The sequence below is a fragment of the Alosa alosa genome, chromosome 7 (assembly GCF_017589495.1).
Source record: "Alosa alosa isolate M-15738 ecotype Scorff River chromosome 7, AALO_Geno_1.1, whole genome shotgun sequence".
Lineage (NCBI taxonomy): Eukaryota > Metazoa > Chordata > Actinopteri > Clupeiformes > Clupeidae > Alosa > Alosa alosa.
Window position 1 is genome coordinate 4344453 of NC_063195.1, and position 24560 is coordinate 4369012.

The following is a 24560-nucleotide window of genomic DNA, read 5'->3' on the forward strand; positions in this document are numbered from 1 at the left end:
CAGAAACAACATGTTTGAATGGCCATAAAAGGATAAATCATGGGGGGTATACCACACATTACCTTGGTGTTAGGGTAGCTTACTCTGCACATGCCATTGACAGTGATTTGTAGCTTCAGTCATTTGCATCATACTAAAAATCTGACACCAGGAACTACTGATGCCTGAGCCAAAGGGAAAATGATCATAAAAGAGAGAAGTTGAACTTTAAAGTTTATAAAGATGGTTTGGCTCTTCATTGATTCACTCATCTGACAAAAATTGTTTTAAAGATATGTTCATAGCAAAAATGGATGCATGTGATTGATTTAGATTAATTAATCACAGAGTTTGTGGGAGTGGAAGGGAGTTCCAGAGTTTGGGGCCAGCCACGCTAAAAGCCCTGTCACCCATGGAATGGAGATGTGCAGTGGGGTGGATAGGAGGTGGGCATCAGTGGAGCGTAAGGTGCGGGTAGGTAGGTAAGGGGTCAGGAGGCTTGAAAGATAAGAGGGTGCAAGATTATGTTGGGCTTTGAGTGATGTATTTGATGTGAGAGTCAAAGGAAACTGTAGAATCAATTGTGACACTAAGGTGTTTTGACTTCACAGGTAGAGGTGGTGAAGTAGCCAGGGATGGATAACTGATATTGTTTGAGCTTTTTCAGTCCAGATGGCCTGAGTTCTCTTAATATTACTACTTACCAAGTCCCCTTTTTACCTCCTTCCTCTGGGCCCAGAGCTGCAAACACACAGACAGCTCACAGAAGGAGATCAAATGCAGTTCTGATGGGGAACAGTGCTACCTCATGCAGCAACCAGGGTAAGATTCACCCAACACCTGTTCCGTATAACTATTGCCATTCCTTGTGTAAGAACACTACAATTCTACCACCAATGTTCATTACAATCTGCAAAACTGTGAAAGCTATGAGGTTGTTTAGTGTTGACGATGCCTGGTCTGTTCTGTCCCCACCTCCACCCCATCTCCTCCTCACACATCTGCCTTATCAATGTCTAGTTGCTGCATTGATGCCTGGTCTGTTCTGTACCCCATCTCCTCATACATCTGCCTTATCAATGTCTAGTTGCTGCCATTGATGCCTGGTCTGTTCTGTACCCCATCTCCTCCTCACACATCTGCCTTATCAATGTCTAGTTGTTGTCATTGATGCCTGGTCTGTTCTGTACCCTATGGGAGGTTTATCTGCTGCTCTCTCTGTCTAAAACGTCCCACATACTCGACGCACCCGACCAGTAGCGCGACAATGTGACGTCACAGAAGCGCCGTAACCCTTTATACTCGCGCGTGGTGGTCGCAACACTAGTTGCAATATTCTCCTGAACAGAGGTGTCGCTGTTGTGAAAAGACTAACATTAACTACTTACACAGCAGAAGAAGCTGCAGTAAGAAACACCAGTAGCTAGCCTCTGTGATGGTACTTCAGACTTTGGTTGCTACTATTCACAACTACCATCATCATTATCATGTAGTTTCCAAGGTGTGTGCACAGGTAGATAGATAGGTAGATAGATAGATAGATAGATGGATATATAGATAGGTACTTTAGTCATCCCGAGGGAAATTTTAATAATTTAAACAGTTTAGTTAGCTAGCTAGCAGCTGGCTGAGTTTGTGTAATTTCCTGAAGTGGAAAGAGATTTTGTTCAGGCCTTAATAGATATCCTTTGTTTGAAAATAAATCGTTTCTATTCTTTCCTCTTAATTCCATGTGTTGCAACTCTCACTGGTAACTTTGTTAACTTATCCAGCAAACTATTAAAAATTCACGACTGTAACAAAACACTGCAACTCGCTTGCCCTCGAACTAGTCCATCTTCCTGTTTCCGCCTTGTCGCGCTCGTCTGAAAAAAAAAATGAGTGGTGTGCTACCTCGCGCTACACGGCCAAAACCCTGGCGCGCCAGAGAGATCTACGTCATTTTGACGTCACATTGTCGCGCTACCGGTCGGGTGCGTCAGGTATGTAGAAGCCTTTAGGCTTTTCATGTTTACACGTGGAAGGGCAGGGGGCTCCCAGAACAGAGCCATACCGCCAAATGAAACATTATGCATTACAAATAGGATTTAACTATCTGGACTAATTAACTAAGTAGTCTTGACTGAAATGTATAATACATGTTGTTGTTGCAAGCAGCTCACTGCGCCGGGATTAGTGTGTGCTGCACCTCACTGTGTGTTCACTGTGTGCTGAGTGTGTTTCACTAATTCACGGATTGGGATAAATGCAGAGACCAAATTTCCCTCACAGGATCAAAAGAGTATATATACTTATACCTACTATAAGGTATTTAAATGTGGTTTGCCTGTTTGATTGGCAGGAGCTGTGAAGCGACTGGCTCGCTCCCTGTCTGATTTTTGTTTGTTTTGTCCTATATTCCAGAGAGCAATAAATATCAAAAGCAAAGGTTGGTTGTGGTGTCCATCATTCCCACAATTAACACAACGCAGAGTGATCATAGGAGGGGAGAGACAACCTCTGTTACAGTGACAGCACAAATGACATGAAGGAATCTCACTGTCTGACTGTGTGTGTGTGCAGGGGCGTAGCACCAAATTCTGGGCCCTATGCACAAGTGGTGGCCATGGGCCCCCCCCAACCAACCAACTAACCAACCACCGGCTGTAAGCATGAAGCATGAGGTTCACAACTAACTACTATCTAATCACACATTGAATTAATCTAACAACTCTTATATGTACTGTATAACAGAAAATAATCTTATTACCCAAGACTTCACTGAATTTCTGTTTTATTTGAAGAATGTTTAAAAGCTAGAACATGAAATGAATGAAAACACTTTTGGCTGAGAGAACAGCTATCTATACAAATTGAACACTTTTGGCTGAGAGAACAGCTATCTATAGCTAACTGAGTGTGATGCGTTTCACAAGTTAGCTTTGCTACTAATTTGACAGCCTTTCCTCATGAACCTATATAACATTGAGCCTACTAAGTTAAGCTATTAGCTCATAATAATTTTCAAATTAGTAGGCTATTGAAATGTTGTGGTAGGCTATAAATCAGGCATCATGTTATTTCTAATTTTGTGTTAATGCTGTTTTAGCACTGATAATCGCGATTCAAGCGGTGGTATTGAAGTGTTTTGTAACCTTCAGGAGTTCATTTCATTTGTAGACTATTGCTTTCACATTGGGCTCACCTGTCTTGGGAAAGAAGGCTGTTAACACTTGTTTTCCCTCATTTCTTTTTTTCTCCCTCTCTTGCCTCTCTTTTTGCACACATGCAATTCAACAATTTCTCAGAATTATGAACAGGCAAGATGGGGGTGGGGTTGTATAAAATGTATTTTACATGTGAAATCTATGAACTAATCATGTTTTGGTGTTGCCCCCAGCAATATGGCGTCTGCGTTTACAATGCCACCTAATAGAACTCGACAGCCAATGCGGTGTCTAGCTTTCTAATACCTATGCAGAAACACCATGAAGGGATTGTGCAGCCATCCCTATTGGTCGAGTCAGATGCCACTCTCTAAGTGCTTGTAATTGGACTAGTGGTGTTCTGCTGCAGTGTGTCAAATATGTGCATGTGCTTCTTAGTATGGAGACTTATCTAGTGGTCTCTCAAAAGATCATTTTGGATCATTCATTAAGCAGCTTGATATCCCCCTATTTAATGGTTTAATAACAACATCCTCATTTTCTCTTCCTATCGTCTCACACTCAGGCTGTCAGGTTTGTCTTGTCTCACAGAAGGGTTTTATTAGTCTGGTTTCAGCTCTGACTTCCAACCCCTCTGATCTAGACGAGCTGCATCCTGGAGAATCAGGACTGAAGCTGAAGGACCCCCACCATCTTTGCCTTTCTGTCTCTGTGTGTTCCTTCATGCAACACTGTGAGGAAGTGAAAGGGTTAACTTCACATGAGTTTGACAACAGAACAAGTTCAGCTGGTTTTCTTATCTCTCTGAATGTGGACTCAATGTCTGGGACTGGCATAGTTTAACCAATTGCTGACAGAGAGCACCTGAACTACAAGGAAATGGATATTAGAAAATCAAACTCCTGAAACAATCATAAATCCCTGTAAGTTTCTTTTATTTATTTATCATTTACAGGCCTTCGGTTCAAGCTGGTTGCAATGCTGTCAGTCTTTGCTGTGCCTCTGTGTTATCTGCCTCAGCTTTATGACTTCATGTTGTGAATGGTGTCCTGTGCAATATGTTAATAATCTGAATTGTACTGTGATATCCATCATAAACTCTTTAGGGTAAAAAGCTATAAAACAGGTATCTCTGAAAAGGACATGTGCAGTTTTCATGAAGCACATTCTGCAAATTATGTGGATGCATTGTGTCCTGTTCTGGCTGTTGTATTTTTTCATTGTGTAGATGTAAGTGTATTGCTATTGGGTATTTTTCAATGATGTAGGCTCATGCCACACAGATGGTCATGTTCATAATCTCACCTGGGGGTATGGGGTCGTCATGAGGGAGTGGTGGCTGGAGGGGAATAGCGAGAGTTATGCTGCAGTGGTCCGGCTGGTTTAAAAGAGTTGCCTGGAGTCTAAAGAGGTGCAGAGTTACTGCAGGAAATAACGTTCCTCATAAAACTCCTTTAAATGAAAGAGATATGGTGTTGTTACAGTATAAATGGCAAAATGTAAATCAGATTAAAAGTCTGGTCAAGTTTAGGGTTGGGTGATGGAGGCTTAGAGTCTCAGTTAGGGATCGGGGAGCTGATGTGCAGAAAACCAGGCATGCAGTTTGGTGTGTGGTGTTCATAATTGAAAAGACCTATCTCAGTAACGAAATAAGCAACGTTGTGCTTAATATCTGCTTTCAACCACCAGCCGCTACTGATGACTACAGGACATATTGGCATCCACTACTGGTAACTGAATAATGGCATACAAATGAAATCATACTCATGACTTTACATGACCTGTGAATGTTGATCTTTCCCATTGGCACTCTCCAGTGTATGACCAGGAAAAGGAGACCCTGGGAAAAGGGGTTTGTTTGCTTAAAATGAGTTCCAGTGAAAAAGAAGACCATGATTCTGAGTCGCTGTGGTAACATAACAACAATAATAATACATATCTGTGTGTTATATAATAATAATAATAATAATAATAATAATAATGCATTTTATTTGTTACATAGCACCTTTCAAAGCATCCAAGGTCGCTTATATGGTGTGTAAGACAATAATAATAATAATAATAATAATAATAATAATAATAATAATAAATATCTGTGTGTTATATATGGTGTGTAAGACAATTACAAATGGGAGGGCAGCCGTGGCCTACTGGTTAGTACTTCGGACTTGTAACCGGAGGGTTGCCGGTTCGAACCCTGACCAGTAGGCACGGCTGAAGTGCCCTTGAGCAAGGCACCTAACCCCTCACTGTTCCCCGAGCGCCGCTGTTGTTGCAGGCAGCAGATTAGTGTGTGCTTCACCTCACTGTGTGTTCACTCTGTGCTGAGTGTGTTTCACTAATTCAAGGATTGGGATAAATACAGAGACCAAATTTCCCTCACGGGATCAAAAGTAGTATATATACTTACTTATGCTTATACAATAATAATAATAAATATCTCTGTGTTATATATGGTGTGTTTTTTTGCTGCAGTCCAAAAAAGAAAAAGAAGAGGAGGTCACACTCCCCTACACCCAGTTGTGTGTCCATGAAGAGTGATCGATCTAAGGATTGGCCAGTCAAATTTAAAGAGGGAGACTCATCTACTGGACAGTAAGATAATGGCTCCTATTTTTATGCTGTGTGTGTGGATGTGTGTGTGTGTGTTGTATAGCTAATGATATTTGTTTTGCTGTAGTCCAAAAAAGAAGAAGAGGTCACACTCCCCTACACCCAGTTGTGTGTCCATGAAGAGTGATCAATCTAAGGATTGGCCAGTCAAATTTATAGAGGGAGACTCATCTACTGGACAGTAAGATAATCAGTGATGGGAATAATTTTGTTATTATTTTGTTATTAATGGCGTTTTTTTTTTAGTTCTTCAAGTTCCTGCAAGTCAATTTAGCATGAGTCACATGAGGGAAACGGTGATCATACATATTTGTTAGAATGTCCTGTGAGTCTGAAAGCTATAATTCATTCCTGCTTGACCGATGATAACCAGCACAGAGCACTCTGAGGACATACTAGAAAATCTGAAAAGCACTACCGCATGTAAATGGCTTATGTGTTTATTTTTCTTTCTTTTTTTACACAGATTCCAACCAGGTCAAGTAAAATATGTGGAAGTGCAGCAGATTCACAAATCCCACCTGCAGAAGAAGTTTCAGTGTCTGATTGAGGGAATCACGCAGCAGGGAGACACCAGACAGACCACAGAGGGGGGAGGAGGAGAGGTCAATGATGAACATGAGGTCAGACAGATAGAGAGGGCATCCTGGAGAAAAGCAGCACATGGCAGATCCATCAAAAGTAATGACATCTTTAAACCATTATCTGGGCAAGACAAAGTAATCAGAACAGTTCTGACAAAGGGAGTGGCTGGCATTGGAAAAACGGTATCTGTGCAGAAGTTCATTCTGGACTGGGCTGAAGGAACAGCCAATCAGGATGTCCAATTCATATTTCCTCTTCCTTTCCGGGAGCTGAACCTGATGAAGGAGAAGAAACTCAGTCTGGTGGATCTCATTCAGCACTTCTCCTCAGAAATAAAAGATTCAAGAGTCTTCGCCAGTTCCAAGCACAGAATCATGTTCATCTTTGATGGTCTGGATGAGTGTCGACTTCCTCTAGATTTCCACTCCAACCCAAGGTGTTGTGATGTGACAGAGCCAGCCTCAATGGACGTGCTGCTGACAAACCTCATCCGGGGGAATCTGCTTCCCTCTGCTCTTCTCTGGATCACCACCCGACCAGCTGCAGCAAATCAGGTCCCTTCTGAATGCGTGGACCAGGTGACAGAAATAAAAGGATTCAACGACCCACAGAAAGAGGAATACTTCAGGAGACAACTTAGTGATGAGAACCTGGCTAGCAGAACCATCACACACCTGAAGTCATCCAGGAGCCTCTACATCATGTGCCACATTCCAGTCTTCTGCTGGATTTCAGCCACTGTTGTAGTGAGAACATCAGAGGAATCAGAGAGTTTAGAAATGCCAAGGACTCTGACTCAGATGTACACACGCTTCCTGATCATCCAGACAAACATGAAAAAGTACAAGTACACAGAGAGAAATGAGAGTGATGAAGAGGTGATTTTCAAACTGGGGAAACTGGCTTTCCATCACCTGGAGAAGGGCAATCTCATCTTCTATGTGGATGACCTGAGAGAGTGTGGCATTGATGTCACAGAGGCATCAGTGTATTCAGGTGTGTGTACTCAGATCTTCAGAGAGGAGTCTGGACTGTACCAGGGGAAGGTATTCAGCTTTGTGCATCTGAGCATCCAAGAGTTTCTTGGAGCTTCTTATGTCTTCCTGTGCTTTAGCAACAGGCAGAGAAACATGCCTGACCAACAGCAAACCCCTCAGCTCTCTGCTCTGTTCAGAGATGCAACACTTCATGACCTACACAAGACCGCAGTGGACTTGGCCTTACAAAGTGAAAATGGACACCTGGACCTTTTCCTCCGCTTCCTTCTGGGCCTCTCACTGGAGTCCAATCAGATTCTCTTAAAGCACATGCTGCCACTGAGCAGTAGCCAATCAGATAGCTCAGAGCCAACAGTCCAGTATATCAAACAGAAGGTCAAAGATCAGAGTAGCTCGGACAGAAGAATCAACCTGTTCTACTGTCTGAATGAGCTGAATCACCATGCTGTAGTGGAGGAGAAAAGGAGCTCAGGAACTCTGGGTGTAGACATGCTCTTACCAGGGGAGTGGGAGATTAAGAGATTTGAATTAAAGATGTCAGAAGAGCAGCTGGCTGAGTTTGACCTGCAGAAGTACATAAAGACTCCAGAGAAAGATCAGACTGAACTCCTCAGTCCAGATGATGTTCTTCAGAGGCTGGTGCCAGTGGTCACAACATCCACATTAGCTGAGTAAGAAACACTGTGTTTATACAGCATATTTGTAAATGTTGTGTGTGTGTGTGTGTGTGTGTGTCAGAGCTAGTGAGTGGAGCGGAGAGTGTGGAGCGGAGCGGATGGAATTTTGTTGGAGCGTGGAGTATTTTTAATTTAGAGGCCGGAGCAGCCGCTCTATTCCGCTCCAATTTCGCTCCGATAACGCTCACACCACGAGTCTGAGGCATGCCCAAATCCACCCAGAATTCAAGTCTTCCTAATAAAACCAAGAGCGTTAAATTTCAAAGATTGGCCATTGTAAGTTCGTTGATGGGGATGTAGTTCGCTAAATATTTTAGAAAGGAAACCCAGTAGTCATACAAGTGTGCTATTCCTACAAAACAAATATATACTAACAATGTAGAGCAAGAACAACCATGTGGTGACACTGTTTCAGTGAGTAAATATTCATTTTGGAATATAAGACATATTTTGCAGAAACATGAGTGTGTGCTAAGGAGAGCAAAGTAAAACGTGAGCAATTTGAATATGCCTCATATCAAGTAGAAGGCTAAAGTAAAACTTGAATGCTAAGCCTGTATTCTTTAGGCAATTAATCCCACTGATTCTTTTAGTTTTAGGCTTATGTGTAATGATGTTGTCAAGATTGTTCATTGTTGCAATATCGGTGTTGCACTATCTTTTAAAATAAATGTTCTATGAGTGAAATATATTGCCGTTGCTCTTAGTTCTTTGGGTTTTTTTGTTTAAGGTGACAATTCGTCATGTATATTATTTCTCCCTCTCTAAATTGGAGCAAACGTGGAGCGATTTCACTGGGAAAATTTTGACTGGAGCGTCCTGATGCGAACTTGAGCAGAGGAACAGCTGAGTGAACAGTCACCTGAGCGAGGAGGATATTTGCACCGCTCAGCTCCACTCACTGGCTCTGGTGTGTGTGTGTTTGTGTGTGTGTGTTTTTTGTGTGTGAGAGTAGAGGTGATTACTGTAATATTCCGATCTATCATTCTGTTTCAGGCTGATTCGATGTAAACTGACAGAGAAGAGCTGTTCTTATCTGGCCTCTGCTCTGACCGCACACTCCTCAAGTCTCAGACTGCTGGACCTGAGTTACAATGTGCTGCTGGACTCAGGAGTGGAACTTTTATGTTCTGCACTTTGTCATCAAAACTGCAAACTGGAGGAACTAAAGTAAGTATCATTTCATATAGTGAGTTTGTTTGAGAGAGGGATGTGTGTGTGTGTGTGTGTGTGTGTGTGTGTGTGTGTGTGTGTGTGTGTTTGTGTGAAAGTTAGTGAGGGGTGTTTTGGTAAATGTAAGACAGCAGATAGTGGAGAGAATGTACGCCTCCTTGAAAGAGTGTGTGTTTGGGTTAGAGAGAAAGTGAGTGTGAGTTTTTGGACTGAAGTGTGTGTGGGGGCGAGTAGAGGTGAGTAGATATGTGATTCAGATAACAATGTTCTGTTTCAGGTTGACTGAATGTGATCTGACAGAGAAGAGCTGTTCCTATCTGGTCTCTGCTCTGACCTCACACTCCTCAAGTCTCAGACTGCTGAACCTGAGTGAGAATGAGCTGCTGGACTCAGGAGTGGAACTGTTATGTTCTGCTCTTTGTCATCAAAACTGCAAACTGGAGAAACTTGAGTAAGTATAACTTCATGTTTGTGTGAGAGAAGGATGTGTATGTGTGTGTGTACTGTAAGTGTGTGAGTTTGTGTGTGTGTATGTATGCGTGTGTGAGGGGGGCTTTGTTTGTATGAGGTGTGTTTTGTGTCTGAGAGAGGGTGTATGTGGATAACTGAGAAAGTGTGAATGTGTGTGTGGGAGAGAGAGTGTGTAGGGAAGGTGGTAAGTGAGTGTGTGTGAGAGAGAGAGAGAGAGAGTGAGAGTGAGAATGTGTGTGAGTGTGTTGAAGAGAGATAGTACATGTGTGTAAGAGGTGTGTGAGGGAGTGTGTGTGGGGAAAGATATGTGACCAGGCATGGGAATTCCAGGCGCAAGTCGCAGAGACGCAAATCGCGAAAAACTATGTTGAAGTTTTTTTTTTTTCAAAATTAGTTATTTTCGTTTTTTGTGCAAGTTGAAATCCTAAAAAGCAATTCCATGTTTCAGATAACAGCATTGGTTGAAGAGAGATAGTACTTGTGTGTAAGAGGTGTGTGTGGGGGTAGGTTGGAAGGACTGTATGGCCTTGTTTGTGTATTGAAACACAGGAATGCAGAGACAGAGAGAAAGTATGTTATTAATATTCTGATCATTCTGTTTCAGGCTGTTTAAGTGTCATCTGACAGAGAAGAGCTGTTCTTATCTGACCTCTGCTCTGACCTCACACTCCTCAAGTCTCAGACAGCTGCACCTGAGTGGCAATGAGCTGCTGGACTCAGGAGTGGAACTTTTATCTTCTGCTCTGTGTCATCAAAACTGCCAACTGGAGGAACTACAGTAAGCATCATTTCATGTAGTGGATTTGTGTGTCTCCGTGTGTAGTGACTAGTGAAGGATGTTCACAGTGGTTGGTGTGAAAAGGAAGAGCTTCAGGACACCCCCCTGTGGGGCTCCAGTGGTGGCAGTGGAGGTTGTCACAGACCCAGTCTAACAGGACACAGACCCACTCAAACTGATGGTGGTCTGACTGATTGTGTGTGTCCTGTCATCTGATTATCTGACAGGCCTGGATGGTGTTGAAGACAGAATTGAAGCCAGCGTGTTTAAGAGCTTATTTAGAATGTATGGTAGAATGTATGGTAGAGTGTTTTTGTGAGGATATATGTACAGTATGTATTTATTTTTGCAAGGGAAGGAGTGTGTGTGTGTGTGTGTGTGTCTGGGGGGGGGGGGGTGTAATGTGTGAAAGAGAGGGTGGTAGAACAAGAGGGTGATTAACATTCAGAGCATTCTGTTTCAGGCTAATAGGCTGTAATCTGACAGATAAGAGCTGCTCACATCTGGTATCTGCTCTGACCTCACACTCCTCAAGTCTCAAATACCTGGACCTGTCAGTCAATGACCTGAGTGAATCAGATGTAGAGCAGCTCATTGCTTTAGTGAAGGACCCACACTGTAAACTGGAGGAATTACAGTGAGTAAATATCTCAAAACATGTCACTCAGGTCTTTACAACATGAGACCCAACATGCCTGTCTTTTATTTTTTGGTCCTCTCTCTCTTCTGTCTGTTTCTTCTAGGTCCCTCTGCTTTTACTCATCCATCCATCCTTCATTCTCTCTCTCTCTCACACACACACACCTTTTTTGCCTTTTGTTGTTTGTTTGTCTGTCCAACCTCCTATTTTTCTTTCCTTAATTTTTCCTTCCTTCTTTCTTTGTATTTTACTTGTCTTGCCATATCTCTCTTTGAAATGGCAGCCTGGTTGTTTAAAATGGCAGAAATGTGTTGAAGTTCTTTCTCATCTTCTCATATGTCTTTGTGCAGCTGTGTTCCTCTGTCTCAGCCCACACTTCTCACCCTTTTCCCTCTTGTCATTAATGTGTTTCTTTGATATTTGTTTTTCTGTCTGTTTCTTTTTTTTCTGAAATAACAAATGTTTCAGGGTTATTACAAACCCAATAGGCTGTAATGCCAGTGAAAGAGTCCTAATCCTAATGATCCTAGTGTGTCTCAGGCTCCTATGCTCAAGGTCACAGGTTCAAGCCCAGTGAAGGACTGTTTAACACAAGTGAGGTCACACACACCATGAAGGGAATGTGCAGCCATCCCTATTGGTTGAGTCTGACGCCACTCTCTAAGTGCTTCTGATTAGACTGATTAGGTGTCGGACTTTTTAGCTCCACCCTTACTGTTTCTGCTGCGGTGTGTCAAATGTGTGAATGTGTTTCTTATGGCTGCTGTTACTGATGTCACAATAGAGCCCTCTGTCTCTCATGCAGTCTGGCTCAGTAGGAAACGGTTGTCATGGACACTGATTGATGATCATCTTCCTTCCGTTATCCTGCAGGTGGCAATACTGAGCATCAGTGTGTAGATCCAACAGCCTGATCTGGATTGGGTCTGTGGTGCAGAACCCCAGTGGAACAGTAGCCATCTGTTCCATAGCTGTGCCGCATGTATGTTGGTACACGGCCCTCCCGATGCCTTAAGAGTTGAGTGAGAGAGTCAGCATCCTGGGCTCTTAGTTCAGTTGGACTCCCGATCCGTGGTGCTGCTGTTTGCGGGTTCAAGTGGAGGCGAGTGCAGGGCTGAACAGCACATAGTTCAACACACTGCAGGTTACACAATGAAGTGAGCATATGCACACAGGCACAGCCCTGAGCAGTATAGGGAGCACACACACACACACACACACACACACACACACACACACACACACACACACACAGACACAGACACAGACACAGTAGAGTGTTGATCCATGACCCTGAGCTGGATAGGGTCTGCAGTCAGGGAGCACACACACACACACACACACACACTAGAGTGTTGATTCATGACCCTGAGCTGGATGGAATCTAACCCTGTCCAGCAGCTCATGATGTGAGCACACACACTGTTAGGATTTGCTATTGCTCTGATGTATGTGACCTAATGGACCGTTGGATTTGTGTAGATATCTATGAAAGTAGGCCTTTCACGATAACAAAATTTTGCTGGACGATAAATTGTCTCAGAAATTATTGCGATAAGTGATAATATTGTCGTTCTAAGATCATTTTCTTTAAGCATCTCTTTAGCAATGAAGCGAACTACACTGTCTGTGAGTGTAATCCATTTCGCACTGTCCTGTTTGTACTTGGTTTGTCGACTAAACGCCCCAGTGACTGTGCTCTGTCGGGAAGAGGAAGACGGCCCACTTGTTGTGTTGTTTTCCCCAACAGGGAGAACTGCAGCGGATGATCGCGCCCCAACAGTGACTGTGCTCTGTTTGTTGTGTTGTTTTCCCCAACAGGGAGAACTGCAGCGGATGATCGTGTTCTAGATGCATATGCATGTTTGTTGTGTTGTTTTCCCCAACAGGGAGAACTGCAGCGGATGATCGTGTTCTAGATGCATATGCATGTTTGTTGTGTTGTTTTCCCCAACAGGGAGAACTGCAGCGGATGATCTGCAGCGCATGTTTGTTGTGTTGTTTTCCCCATGATTGTGTTTTAGATGCATATGCATGTTTGTTATGTGTTTGTTGTGTTGTTTTCCCAACAGGGAGAACTTTTTCTAGATGCATATGCATGTTTGTTTGTTGTTTTCCCAACAGGAGAACTGGGAATGCATGTTTGTTGTGTTGTTTTCCCCAACAGGATGATCGTGGTTCTAGATGCATATGCATGTTTGTTGTGTTGTTTTCCAACAGGAGAACCGCAGATGGATGAATGCATATGCATGTTTGTTGTGATGATCCCAACAGGAGAACTGCAGCGGATGATCTTCTAGATGCATATGCATGTTTGTTGTGTTGTTTTCCCCAACAGGGAGAACTGCAGCGGATGATCGTGTTCTAGATGCATATGCATGTTTGTTGTGTTGTTTTCCCCAACAGGGAGAACTGCAGCGGATGATCGTGTTCTAGATGCATATGCATGTTTGTTGTGTTGTTTTCCCAACAGGGAGAACTGCAGCGGATGATCGTGTTTAAATGCATATGCAATTGCTTTCCCAACAACAGGGAGAACTGCAGCGATGATCGTGGTTCTAGATGCATATGCATGTTTGTTGTGTTGTTTTCCCCAACAGGAGAACTGCAATGATCCATGCATATGCATGTTTGTTGTCTTTTTTCCCAACAGGGAGAACTGCAGCGGATGATCGCATGTTTGTTGTGTTGTCTACTCGGTTTAAACCGAAATGCTCCCACACTGCAACTTAGAAACCAATTCCATCTTTTTTGTCTTTATTAGGCGCAGCCTACTAACTTCAAGAACTAGCTTTCTCTCTGCCTAGTATCACGGTATACTTCTCCGCCGCCCCTTTAGCTGCACCTGTGGTAGGCAACAGGCAACTAGCTTTCTCTGCCTAACTATTTTCTCTCGGTATATACTTCTCCACGGCCCCTTTAGCTGCACTCTGTGGTAGGCAACTAGCTTTCTCTCTGCCTAGTATACTCTTCTCACGCTCCCTTTAGCTGCACTCTGTGGTAGGCAACTAGCTTTCCTTTATACGGTATACTTCACGCCGCTTTAGCTGCACTCTGCAACTAGCTTTCTCTGCCTAGTATACGGTATACTGCCGCCCTTTAGCTGCACTCTGTGGTACAACTAGCTTTCTCTCTGCCCATAGCCGGTATACTTCATCGCCCCCTTTAGCTGCACTCTGTGGTAGGCAACTAGCTTTCTCTCTGCCTAGTATACGGTATACTTCTCACGCGGCCCTTTAGCTGCACTCTGTGGTAGGCAACTAGCTTTCTCTCTGCCTAGTAGTCCCGCCCCTTTAGCTGCCCCTGTGGTAGGCAACTACCATTCTCTCTGCCTAGTGCCTACCGTATGAGGGTTCACTCTGTGGTATCGTAGTCCCTCATCTAAAGACCATGACTGACATGAGGCTTCACCTATCGCTACTCTAAAGACCCAGAGAGAGAGGGAGAGAGACACGAGGAAAACAAACAAGCATGCAAATGGCATTTATTGCGGCCAGAAAAATTATCGAGCTAATTTTAATTATCATGCGATTAATTGATTTATTGAATATCGCGACAGGCCTATATGAAAGGTGCACATACACACACAAACTGGAATGGAAATGACAGTGGATTGCTACTTTCACACACACACACATACACACACACACACACACACAAACTGTAATGGAATGGAAATGACAGTGCATTGTTACTTTCACACACACACTGGAATGGAATGGAAATGACAGTTCATTACTACTTTCTTGTCAAAATGCTGTTGGTCCTAGAGGTTTACTGTAAAAAAAACACCTCTATGGATGTGAAATATATGTGTGTGTATTGGTGTCTTTCTGTGTGTGTGTGTGTGCGTTAGAGAGTGGGTGTGTGTGAGAGAGAGGATGACATTGAATGATGTCATTGAAGTACTGTACCATGTAAGCTGTTAAAGCAACACCAAAGAACTTTTCCTCTGTCGCACACACTATTTGTTTATCCAGCACTGGCTTTGGAAATAACAATGTCAGGTAGAAACACAGACAAGGTAGAATATGTTGCATGATGTATTGCGACATCAGATGCAAGTCACATTTGTAGTTTCTTATGTGTCATTCATTCCATCAAACTACAGATCCGCTACCCGATCTGGCAAACTTACATAGTGCGGTTATAGTCGATAGAAGTGCCGTTCACCCTGTTACGAGTTGATGAACCACTGAAACGATTTTGGAAACATTATTTTAAGGTAGAAAAAACTCTTTGGTGTTGCTTTAAGAAAGGAAATGGAGATGGAAATTTATTTCCAACACACACATACAGTATTTGTCTGAATAAATGTACTCTCTTGTAAAAAAAACAAACACCTGTATGGAGGGGAAAAAATGTGTGTTTATATCGGGGGTGGGGGGGGGGTGTACTGTATATGTGTGGGGGATTATTTCCAACAAGTGTTTGTCTGAGTCAATGTAATCTGACATTATGTGTATATGTAATCTGGGAGTATTTTCAACCATGATTGCACTGGTTTCTCATCAGTCTATCAAGCAAGCAATTAGGCAAAGTATTTGCCAGCATATGGCAAGATATGAATGTAAATGGATAATATTGTTCAAGTGTTCGGAATAGACTCAGGAAAAGAGCACACAGTCCTCCTCTGCCAAGTATACTGCTGGCCAACATTCAGTCTCTGGAGAATAAGATGGGTTTAAGGGCCAGAATAAGATATCAACAAAACATATCTGCAGATATGTCAAGAATGCAACATCATCTGCCTGCCTGAAACATGGATGCCATGTTCCGAACCAAGCTTTAACTCCATCCAAAAACTCCATTCTACGGGTAGACAGAACACTAAAGGCAGGTAAATCCAGAGGTGGAGGTGTCTGCTTCATGGTGAATAGCAAGTGGTGTGATCCCAGAAATATCACCATCACACTCTTGGGGTGAAGGTGTCTGCGTCATGGTAAATAGCAAGTGGTGTGATCCCTGAAATATCACCATCCTGTCACACTCTTGCTCGCCTCATCTGGAGCATCATGTGTCGTCCATTCTACCTTCCTCGGGAGTTCATGGCAGTCATCGCCACAGCTGACTACATTCCACCACAGGATACAGTTACAGCCCTGTCTAAACTCCATAGAGAGTGCCTCTAGTGATGAACAGGGAAATACAGTTATGACCCTGTCTAAACTCCAGAGTGCTGAAGAGTGCCTCTAGTTGGTGAACAGGGAAACTGCAAAGGCAAGTTTGTGAAGAGAATAGCCAGGAGGTCACCTGGTGACAAACTGTGAGACTGCAACTATGTAAAATGGTAGACACCCATATTATAATTTAGTGCCCCCATCAATATGCAACATGTACTGTATATTGTAACTCTCCACTATAAGTGAGGGTAGCTGTGGTGTATGAAAACATTGAGAGGAAAGGGAGAACAGGAGTGTTTCTGGACTGGCCAGCCGGCACTCTGTCCTTCTACAGCGTCTCCTTGGATCCACTCACCCACCTGCACAAGTTCACCTCCACATTCTTTGAGCCCCTCTATGTAGGGTGTGAGCTTGGCTACTCAGACTCTGTGTCCCTGTGCCGGATTACTTAGTGACCACACGCTGCACAAGCACCAGGGTCCATGGAAGAGACCAGCTCTCCTGCTGCTGGTCATTCACATAGACTTTAGACATAGACATAGAAATAAGTTGTACATGTAGCATTCTACATTCTACATTCTACATGTTGTGGTCATGGTGACTGTTATTCATGAGCTGATATGTGTACTGGATATGAGTACTCCATCATGGGCATCATCATGCATTTAGTTGAAATGGGTAGCATTTTAAACTTGAGCTCTGGTGTTAATCTCAGGCATGTTTTAGGAAGTCTTCACGTTCAAACATAACCAACTATCTTAAATAATAATAAAACAGCATTTTATTATTTTCAGCTCCAGTTATTTTGTGACTAGGCTTGGTTACCTTACCATCTATGTTTCTAATCTGTTTTCATATGAGAGAATACCTGTGCTAAATTGCATTTAATCTTTGTGAAAATATTATACTTATAGGCTATTTTTCTGTAGAAGGCCTATCGGCTACTAAACACACGATAGCATAGAAAAAACACAGATATTTAGCACAGCATAAACTAAGATTGTCCCTGAAAGTTTGTCTGCAAATTCAATAATTTTACTGGAATCAATTTAGCCTACCATAACTTTCATTAAGGCTGCGATCTAAAATCGCTTTTGGCATGGGGAGGGACTTTTAAAGTAGGCCTATAGCGTGACGGCGGTCCTAGCCTTAAAGCGAAAGTAAATAGTCCGCGTCGGTACGTTTGTCTTGTATCGAGAGTAGGGCTGGATGATAAAACGATAGCGATATGTATCGCAATAGACATGTTATCGATATCAATAAAAAAATACGTTCAATAGAACATTTGATAATTAAAACACACACCTCCCGCCTTACGTTGTCCACAAATAAATAGGCTAAATATCTTGCATTGTATGTGCAACTCTACCAGAGTAGGCGATAGAAGTAGGCCTACCTCAACTCAGACTCTCAATGAGTCCTTTCCCCGTGCTCTCTCTCTCCCTCTCTCCCTCTCCACAGGCGCATCCCTCCTCATGCACATGTAATCCAAACATTCACAATCGTGCAAGACTACTGGCTAAATTGCTATTAAATCTGGTTAGCATCATTAGCACGCTGCACGAATTTGTTAAAAACTGTTGCATTCAAGTTGACTGCTAAATTCTAATCATTTCAATCCCGATGCAAATGGAAAAGTATTTTCCAAGACTCAAACGGGCCTGTCCCAAGGAGAAAACGTATTCATTTGCAACTTAAACACACGTGGGGAAACTGCCCAGATAGCAAACATACACTGGGACGGAACTGGGCCACACCTACCACAACGTCCGGCACGGATCTGCATAATGGACCTGATCCGGCGTCCAAACGCACATCGGTCCAAAATTGGTCTGGATCCGTTTGACGGATCTGGTACCAATAAGGGCTAAGACTGGCCCAGTTCCGTATGATAGTCTGTGTTACTGACGTGATCCAGATCTGTTTATCATATGTAATACGGGTCCGCTTATTGTGTGTGGTATGGACCCGTTTATCAGACATCAGCCGGCTTTATTTGACATGTGAAATGTGATTGGTAATTAGGGCTAATTATCCTGAAAAATCTGTTTGCTACACATTTGCTAACAGGTTCGTTATAGGTTCACCCAGGCTAAAGTTTTGCCAACAGCTCAACTGATAAACATAAGCTAGGCTACAAACACAAGGGGGGTAAAAAAAACTTTACACATAAGTGTCTTATTATTTTTTGTATTCAACAACCTGGCTGTAGAAGTGCAATCCCAGACAAAGTTTAAGTCGTGTTATTCCACTGTTCCCATCGATATTCAGGCTGTCTTCCTCAGTCATCTCCATGGTCAATCTGAAACAACAAAAAATAAACATGAGCCATTTATTCCTTTTTGAAAATAGGTTAAGTCACAATTACACTCGTTTTTTTATCATCAGTGATCCTGTTGGCGTTAGCTGTTACCAAAATAGGCTAGTTATTGTGATGGCTGTTTTGCTAAAGCTAAGCTAGTAGCCTAGCCTATATTGCTGGAAAATAATAGTATAACCTTACAGTAAAGTTATCAATCGCTCGTTTGCTTATTGTTGTCTCTGAATAAACCAACAGAGATAAAAAGCAGAAAAGCAGAGCCTACCTTGAAAAGTTGGGCTGTCCTAGTCCAGGCTGGCAAATCATATCAAAAGATTGACAGTGAGCAAACCAAAGATCCTTGATTAACGTTACTGCTTGGACTTCTGCATGCGTGGCAAGAATATGGGGTTGTCTCATAGCACTGTTTGATCTGACACAAACAATCGACTACTTTTACCACTGCTAGGTAATAATAAAAATAATGAAACGAGCATATGATCAATATTGAGCCAACTATATCTTCTTTTCCAGCCTTACTGTAGAAATGAAGTGGCCATAGGAACATAGTGCACCCCCATGGTTTCTAAATTTGTGCCATTCCAAAATACCTTTTTTTTTCTTTAGCAGCCAGTTGACAATGAAGTAGGGAAAGGTCAATTTAGCAGAATCAGCACCTTAATTAATATCATTACCACCTGGGTCTGCTGTGAACAAATGGTCCTTCGGCTCATATCCGTATCACAGGTTTGGGCCAAATCGGTGTTTTGTATTTTAAACGCATCTCCTGACTTCCAGTTGAGTTGCGGAAATTGGACCTGGGACAAATCTGTAAACCGGTGATAAAACAGCATTGCCAGCAGAGCTGAAACCTCAAAGTCAAAGTCAAAGTCAAAGTCAGCTTTATTGTCGATTTCTTCACATGTTCCAGACATACAAAGAGATCGAAATTACGTTTCTCACTATCCCACGGTGAAGACAAGACATATTTTACCAATTTAAGTCCACAGACAAACATAACATTCAAGTAAACAAAAAAGTAAGTAAATAAGTAAATAAGAGGGCACATATAATAATGAGAAAATAAGAGCAGCAAAATTTGGTTGAAATTGTGCATAGACAGTCAATAAAATACTAGTGCAAAGTCAGGCCAATAAAAGGCTTGGGTAGTTCTGTTTGACCTAAGTAAGAAAGAAAGTGGCATAGTGGTGCAAGTTATGTAAGAGCAGCAGAAGTGTTGTGTTTTCAGGACAACAACAACAAGTTGTGAAGTGTGCAAGTGGAGTAGTGCAGGCGCCATTGTGGGTCCAATGTCCAGGATGTTATGTAGCTGAGGGTGGAGGGGGAGAGGAGGGAGAGGTTCAGCATCCTTACAGCTTGGTGTATAAAGCTGTTGGTGAGTCTGGTAGTCTTGGGGCCGCAGGCTTCTGTACCTCTTCCCAGAGGGCAGTAGATCAAACAGATTGTGAGTGGGGTGACTTGCATCACTCACAATTTTGGTCGCCTTGGCGGGTGAGGTGGGTGGTGTAAATGTCCTTCAGGGAGGGGAGTGAAGCACCAATAATCCTTCCAGCTGTGTTCACTATGCGCCGTGCAGGGCTTTCCTGTTGTATTCAGTGCAGCTTCCGCCCCACACAGCGATACAGCTGGAGAGGATGCTCTCAATGGTGCCTCGGTAGAATGTGGTCATGATGGCTGGTGGAGCACTTGCTCGCCTGAGTTTCCGCAGGGAAGTACAGGCGCTGAGCTCTCTTCGCCAGTGATGCAGTGTTGGTGGTCCAGGAGAGGTCTTCACTGATGTGCACCCCCAGGAATTTGGTGCTGCTCGCTCTCTCCACCACAGCACCATCGATGGTCAGTGGCAGGTGTTGGGTGTGACCTCTCCGAAGTCAACAACAATCTCTTGGTCTTGCTGACGTTCAGCAGGAGGTTGTTGTCCCTTCACCACATGGTCAGATGGTCGACCTCCAACCTGTATTGAGTCTCGTTAAGCCCTTGGTGATGAGACCCACCAGAGTTGTGTCGTCAGCAAATTTCACTATGTGATTGTTGCTGTAGGTTGCAGTGCAGTCATCGTCAGCAGTGTGAAGAGCAGCGGACTGAGCACGCCAGCCTTGGGGGCCCCTGTGCTCAGTGTGATGCTGCTTGAGGTATTGTTGCCAACACGTACTACTTGGGGCCTCTGACAGAGGAAGTCCAGTAGCCAGTTGCAGAGGTAGGTACTGAGTCCCAGTTTGTCAAGTTTGCAGATGAGTTGTTGTGGTATTATGGTGTTGAATGCAGAACTGAAGTCTATAAACAGCAATCTCACATATGAGTCTCTTTTTTCCAGGTGGGTGAGGGCTGGGTGGAGGGCAGAGCAGATTGCATCCTCTGTAGACCGCTTGGCTCGGTATGCAAACTGGAAGGGGTCCAAGGTGGGGGGGATAATGGCTTTGATATGTGACATGACAAGCCGCTCAAAGCACTTCATGATGATGGGTGTCAGTGCCACAGGGCGGTAGTCATTGAAGCAGGATGGAGCAGTTTTCTTCGGCACAGGTATGATGGTGGCAGCTTTGAAACATGATGGGACGATGGCTTGCTTCAGGGAAGTGTTAAAGATGTCTGTGAAGACATCCTTAAGCTCCCCCATGCAGTCCTTCAGCCACGCGACCTGGGATGTTGTCTGGACCTGTTGCCTTCACGGGTGTTGATAGCAGCAAGTGTCCTCTTCACGCTGTCGGCAGAGAGGCACAGGGGCTGCTCATGTAGAGGGGATGGGTCTTCTGTGGGCAGGTGCTGTTTTGTGCTTCAAAGCGAGCAAAGAAGCGGTTCAGGTTGTTGAGCAGAGGGATGTTGCTCTCACAGCTCTGTGGCGCGGGCTTGTAGTCCGTGAGGGCCTGAATGCCCTGCCATAGGCTTTGTGCGTTCCTGCTGTCTTTGAAGTGGGTGGTTATCTTGTGAGTGTATTCCTTTTTTGCTTCCTTGATGCCACGGGACAGGTTGGCTCTCGCTGTTTTCATGCCAGCTTCATCCCCAGCTCTGTAGGCTTTGTCTCTGGCCCTCAGCAGCCTGAGGACATCCCCTGTCAGCCATGGCTTCCAGTTAGCCCGAGTGATGATGTCTTTTGTGTGGGTCACATCATCGATGCACTTGGTGATGTAAGAGGTTACAGTGTCTGTATACTCCTCTATGTCTGTCCGGTTGTTGTAAGTGGCTGCCTGCTTAAACATTTCCCAGTCTGTTGTGTCAAAGCAGTCTTGAAGAGCATCGAGGCTCCCTCAGGCCACACTTTTACCTGCTTACGAACCGGTTTGTTCGCTTTTACCCTTTGTCTGTATGCGGGCATTAGCATAACAGTGATATGGTCTGAAAGTCCAATGGGGGGGGGGGGGGGGTGGCTTTGTATGCTCCTTTGTGTGTAGTGTAGACCAGGTCCAGGATGTTATCTCCTCTTGTTGGAAAATCAACATGCTGGTGTAGCTTTGGAAGTACAGTTTTAAGATCAGCATGGTTAAAATCTCCAGTGAAGATGGTGAAACCGTCTGGGTGTGCCGTCTGTTGTTCACTGACAGCCTGGTACAGTTCACTAAGAGCCGCGTTCTTATCGCTGTTGTTGTTGGTAGGCGGGATGTATACTGCGACTAGCAGAATCGCAGTAATTTCCCTTGGCAGGTAAAAAGGACGGCACTTTATGATCATAAACTCTGCCAGTGGTGAGCAGTGTTTGCATACTACTACAGTGTCCCGGCACCATTCGTCACGGATGTAAACACAGATTCCTCCTCCTCGTGATTTACCTCCCTTTACAATGGCCCTGTCTGCTCGGTAGCATGCGAGCTGCTCCAGTTGTACAGCAGAGTCCGGAATGTTGTCATTTAACCAAGTCTCAGTGAAGTAACTGCTGTGTGTTACAGTAAGTAACACACAGCAGTTACTTACTGTCCGGTTCGTTGATCTCAGCAGTCGTATGTGATCCATTTTGTTGTCCAGTGATCGTACATTTGCCAGGAGAATGGATGGTATGGCTGGGCGAAGTTGGGTGGCCGCTAGCCTGGCCCGACGCCCCGCTTTGCCCTCTTCTGCTTCCTCGCACACCGCTTCCGACGCTTTCTTTCCGGGGAGGAGTAGCAGGCGAACCGGTGTTGTTGCAGGCCGGAGTAGTCCGAGTTCCTTTAGCGTCTCTGTTGCAAAGTCCAGAACGCTGCAAAACTTGCTTTTGCAGATGTCAATTAAAAACTGCCTGCTGTACTTGTAGTACGACGTAGTAAGACGAGACGAACACGTAAAACTTTCGGACAAACACTTTTTAAACGAACAAAACACCGTACGGTTGGGACAGAGAGAGGTCGCTGCGTGTGTACGCGCCGCCATCTTGGATCAGGACCCTGTATCAGGAGCAGACCTGGCCCACAGTCAGATACCGTATGTCCGCTACAGGCGGATCTAATGGCTTTTATGCGGATCCGGCCCAAAGGAAATAGCTATCTGGGTGAACAGTCTAACCAGTAGACTATGATAAACTAGCAAATTAAGCTACTTTGTTTACAATATTTCCAGGCTTCAACCAGTGCTGCTTTTCATTCACTTATGTGCACATTTATTTATTTGAGTGTTTTTCGTGATAGTGTTGCTATTTCTTCTCCCTGTTTGCTTTGATTGATAACTGAGGTGATTAAAATCAGAGGAAGGTTAAGTTTAAAATAACTGTTTAAATTGAACTTTTTCCCCCTTCTGGTCCTTATCTGAAATAGATTTTTTTTTAAAAATCAATAATTATCGATATCGACCGATATGAAATACTTGTATTGTGATACAGTTCGCCCAGCCCTAATCGAGAGCACACGGTTTGTAGCCTAAGGTAAGAAACAGACTATTTAATGTGTTCATATTGTCGTTCACTTTGTTTTCGGTATGTGGAATATTTGGAATAAACAAATTAGAATTTCGCTGCATTGTCGTTGTTTAAGAAAGGTGTTCGCCGAGATTTCCGCCTTTAGGGTGGCTTGGGTTGCTAACATTAAATATAAACTAGGCTACTGAATAGATAATATTTCTTAATTTAACTCCATAGTAGGCTTGCATAATATGTCGAGTTAGCCTACTCTTTTGCCAGGTCCAGATTATGGAATCAAGCACAACATCGTCGTGTGTAATTAGATAAGATAGCTAGACTGTGACCAGCAAGGGCATATGTTTGCATAGGGACATGTCCCAATACTTTGGGGTGACGAAATTGTCCATACCAATACTTTAGCGAAGTCATTCGTATTATTTGAAGTCGTTCATTCCGATGCATCCTCATAACGTGTAGACTAGCCTACATCTCCATTACAACCAGTTTAGATATGCTGTCATTTGATTGGCTGAAACCTGAAAGTGTCAAAGCATAGGCCTCTTGTGGCGTTAGTGGCAGACAGGTGTGTGGACAACACAATGATTTGCAAGCAGGTGTGTGGACAACACGATGATTTGTGTAGCGGGACCAGGTTACCAATTAGAATTTGAAGTGTCGACTACGCCACCCAGGGGACCTACGCACTTTAGGAAAAGATTGATAACTAATACAAAGAAGATACCCACACAGCAAAGGACTCCGCCGCTTCCGGCCGCGGAGGTATGACGCCTTCCGAACGGACCCCGCGAAACGGACCCGTATCGGAGTCCAGATGCTCTCAGGAACGGATCCGCTATACGAAGGCGAATCGCGGACCCGCCGTGGGTTCCGCACTGCATCCACTCCGCATCCGCGATTAAAACCTTACCTCCTCGGCGGGTCCGTTTGGGATTCGCAAATTGATACATACATCCGCCCTCGGACCCGCGAACGGACTCAAAGGCTCATCTGGCCCGGTCCGTTTTTGGACCCGCTTTTATCTCATTTTCAAAATTCCTTCTGTTCTTGCTGTAGGATAAAACTAGGCAACTATAGGATAAAAGTAAAACTATCACTAGGCTACTACAGCAATATAGGCCTACGATTAATCTGCATTGCCTCGTATTTTTAACTTAACAATACTGTCAATAAACCTAACAGAAAAGGTTTAAGTCAAGACATCAATTTACTGTACAAACGTGATCACTACTCAATGGAAA

The 24560-nt window shown here is 43.8% G+C and overlaps 2 protein-coding genes and 1 long non-coding RNA gene across 8 annotated transcripts in view; 2 read left to right on the plus strand and 1 right to left on the minus strand.

The window, feature by feature from the left end:
- The window catches only part of LOC125297454, a 738-nt gene extending 110 nt beyond the window's left edge, over positions 1 to 628 (minus strand). The window contains exon 1 of the long non-coding RNA XR_007194044.1: positions 63 to 628. This is a non-coding gene — a long non-coding RNA (uncharacterized LOC125297454). The remainder of the gene's footprint in view (positions 1 to 62) is intronic.
- The window catches only part of LOC125297247 (NACHT, LRR and PYD domains-containing protein 12-like), a gene marked incomplete in the record, with an annotated part of 868465 nt that overhangs the window by 825693 nt on the left and 18212 nt on the right, over positions 1 to 24560 (plus strand).
- LOC125297257 (NACHT, LRR and PYD domains-containing protein 3-like) lies at positions 2588 to 12819 on the plus strand. Of its 6 annotated transcripts, XM_048247497.1 has the most exons (11): positions 2588 to 2624; positions 3769 to 4048; positions 4943 to 5036; positions 5601 to 5720; positions 5806 to 5919; positions 6205 to 7992; positions 8995 to 9168; positions 9449 to 9622; positions 10247 to 10420; positions 10884 to 11057; positions 11934 to 12819. In XM_048247497.1, the coding sequence occupies exons 3-11, from the start codon at positions 4993 to 4995 to the stop codon at positions 11944 to 11946; spliced, it is 2775 nt and encodes a 924-aa protein (XP_048103454.1). In that variant the 5' UTR covers positions 2588 to 2624; positions 3769 to 4048; positions 4943 to 4992; the 3' UTR covers positions 11947 to 12819. The 6 variants fall into 6 exon arrangements, with proteins under 6 accessions (XP_048103454.1, XP_048103455.1, XP_048103458.1 ...); XM_048247498.1 differs by lacking the exons at positions 2588 to 2624; positions 4943 to 5036 and adding an exon at positions 4815 to 4855 and having other exon boundaries at positions 3675 to 4048; XM_048247496.1 differs by lacking the exon at positions 2588 to 2624 and having other exon boundaries at positions 4038 to 4048; positions 4815 to 5036.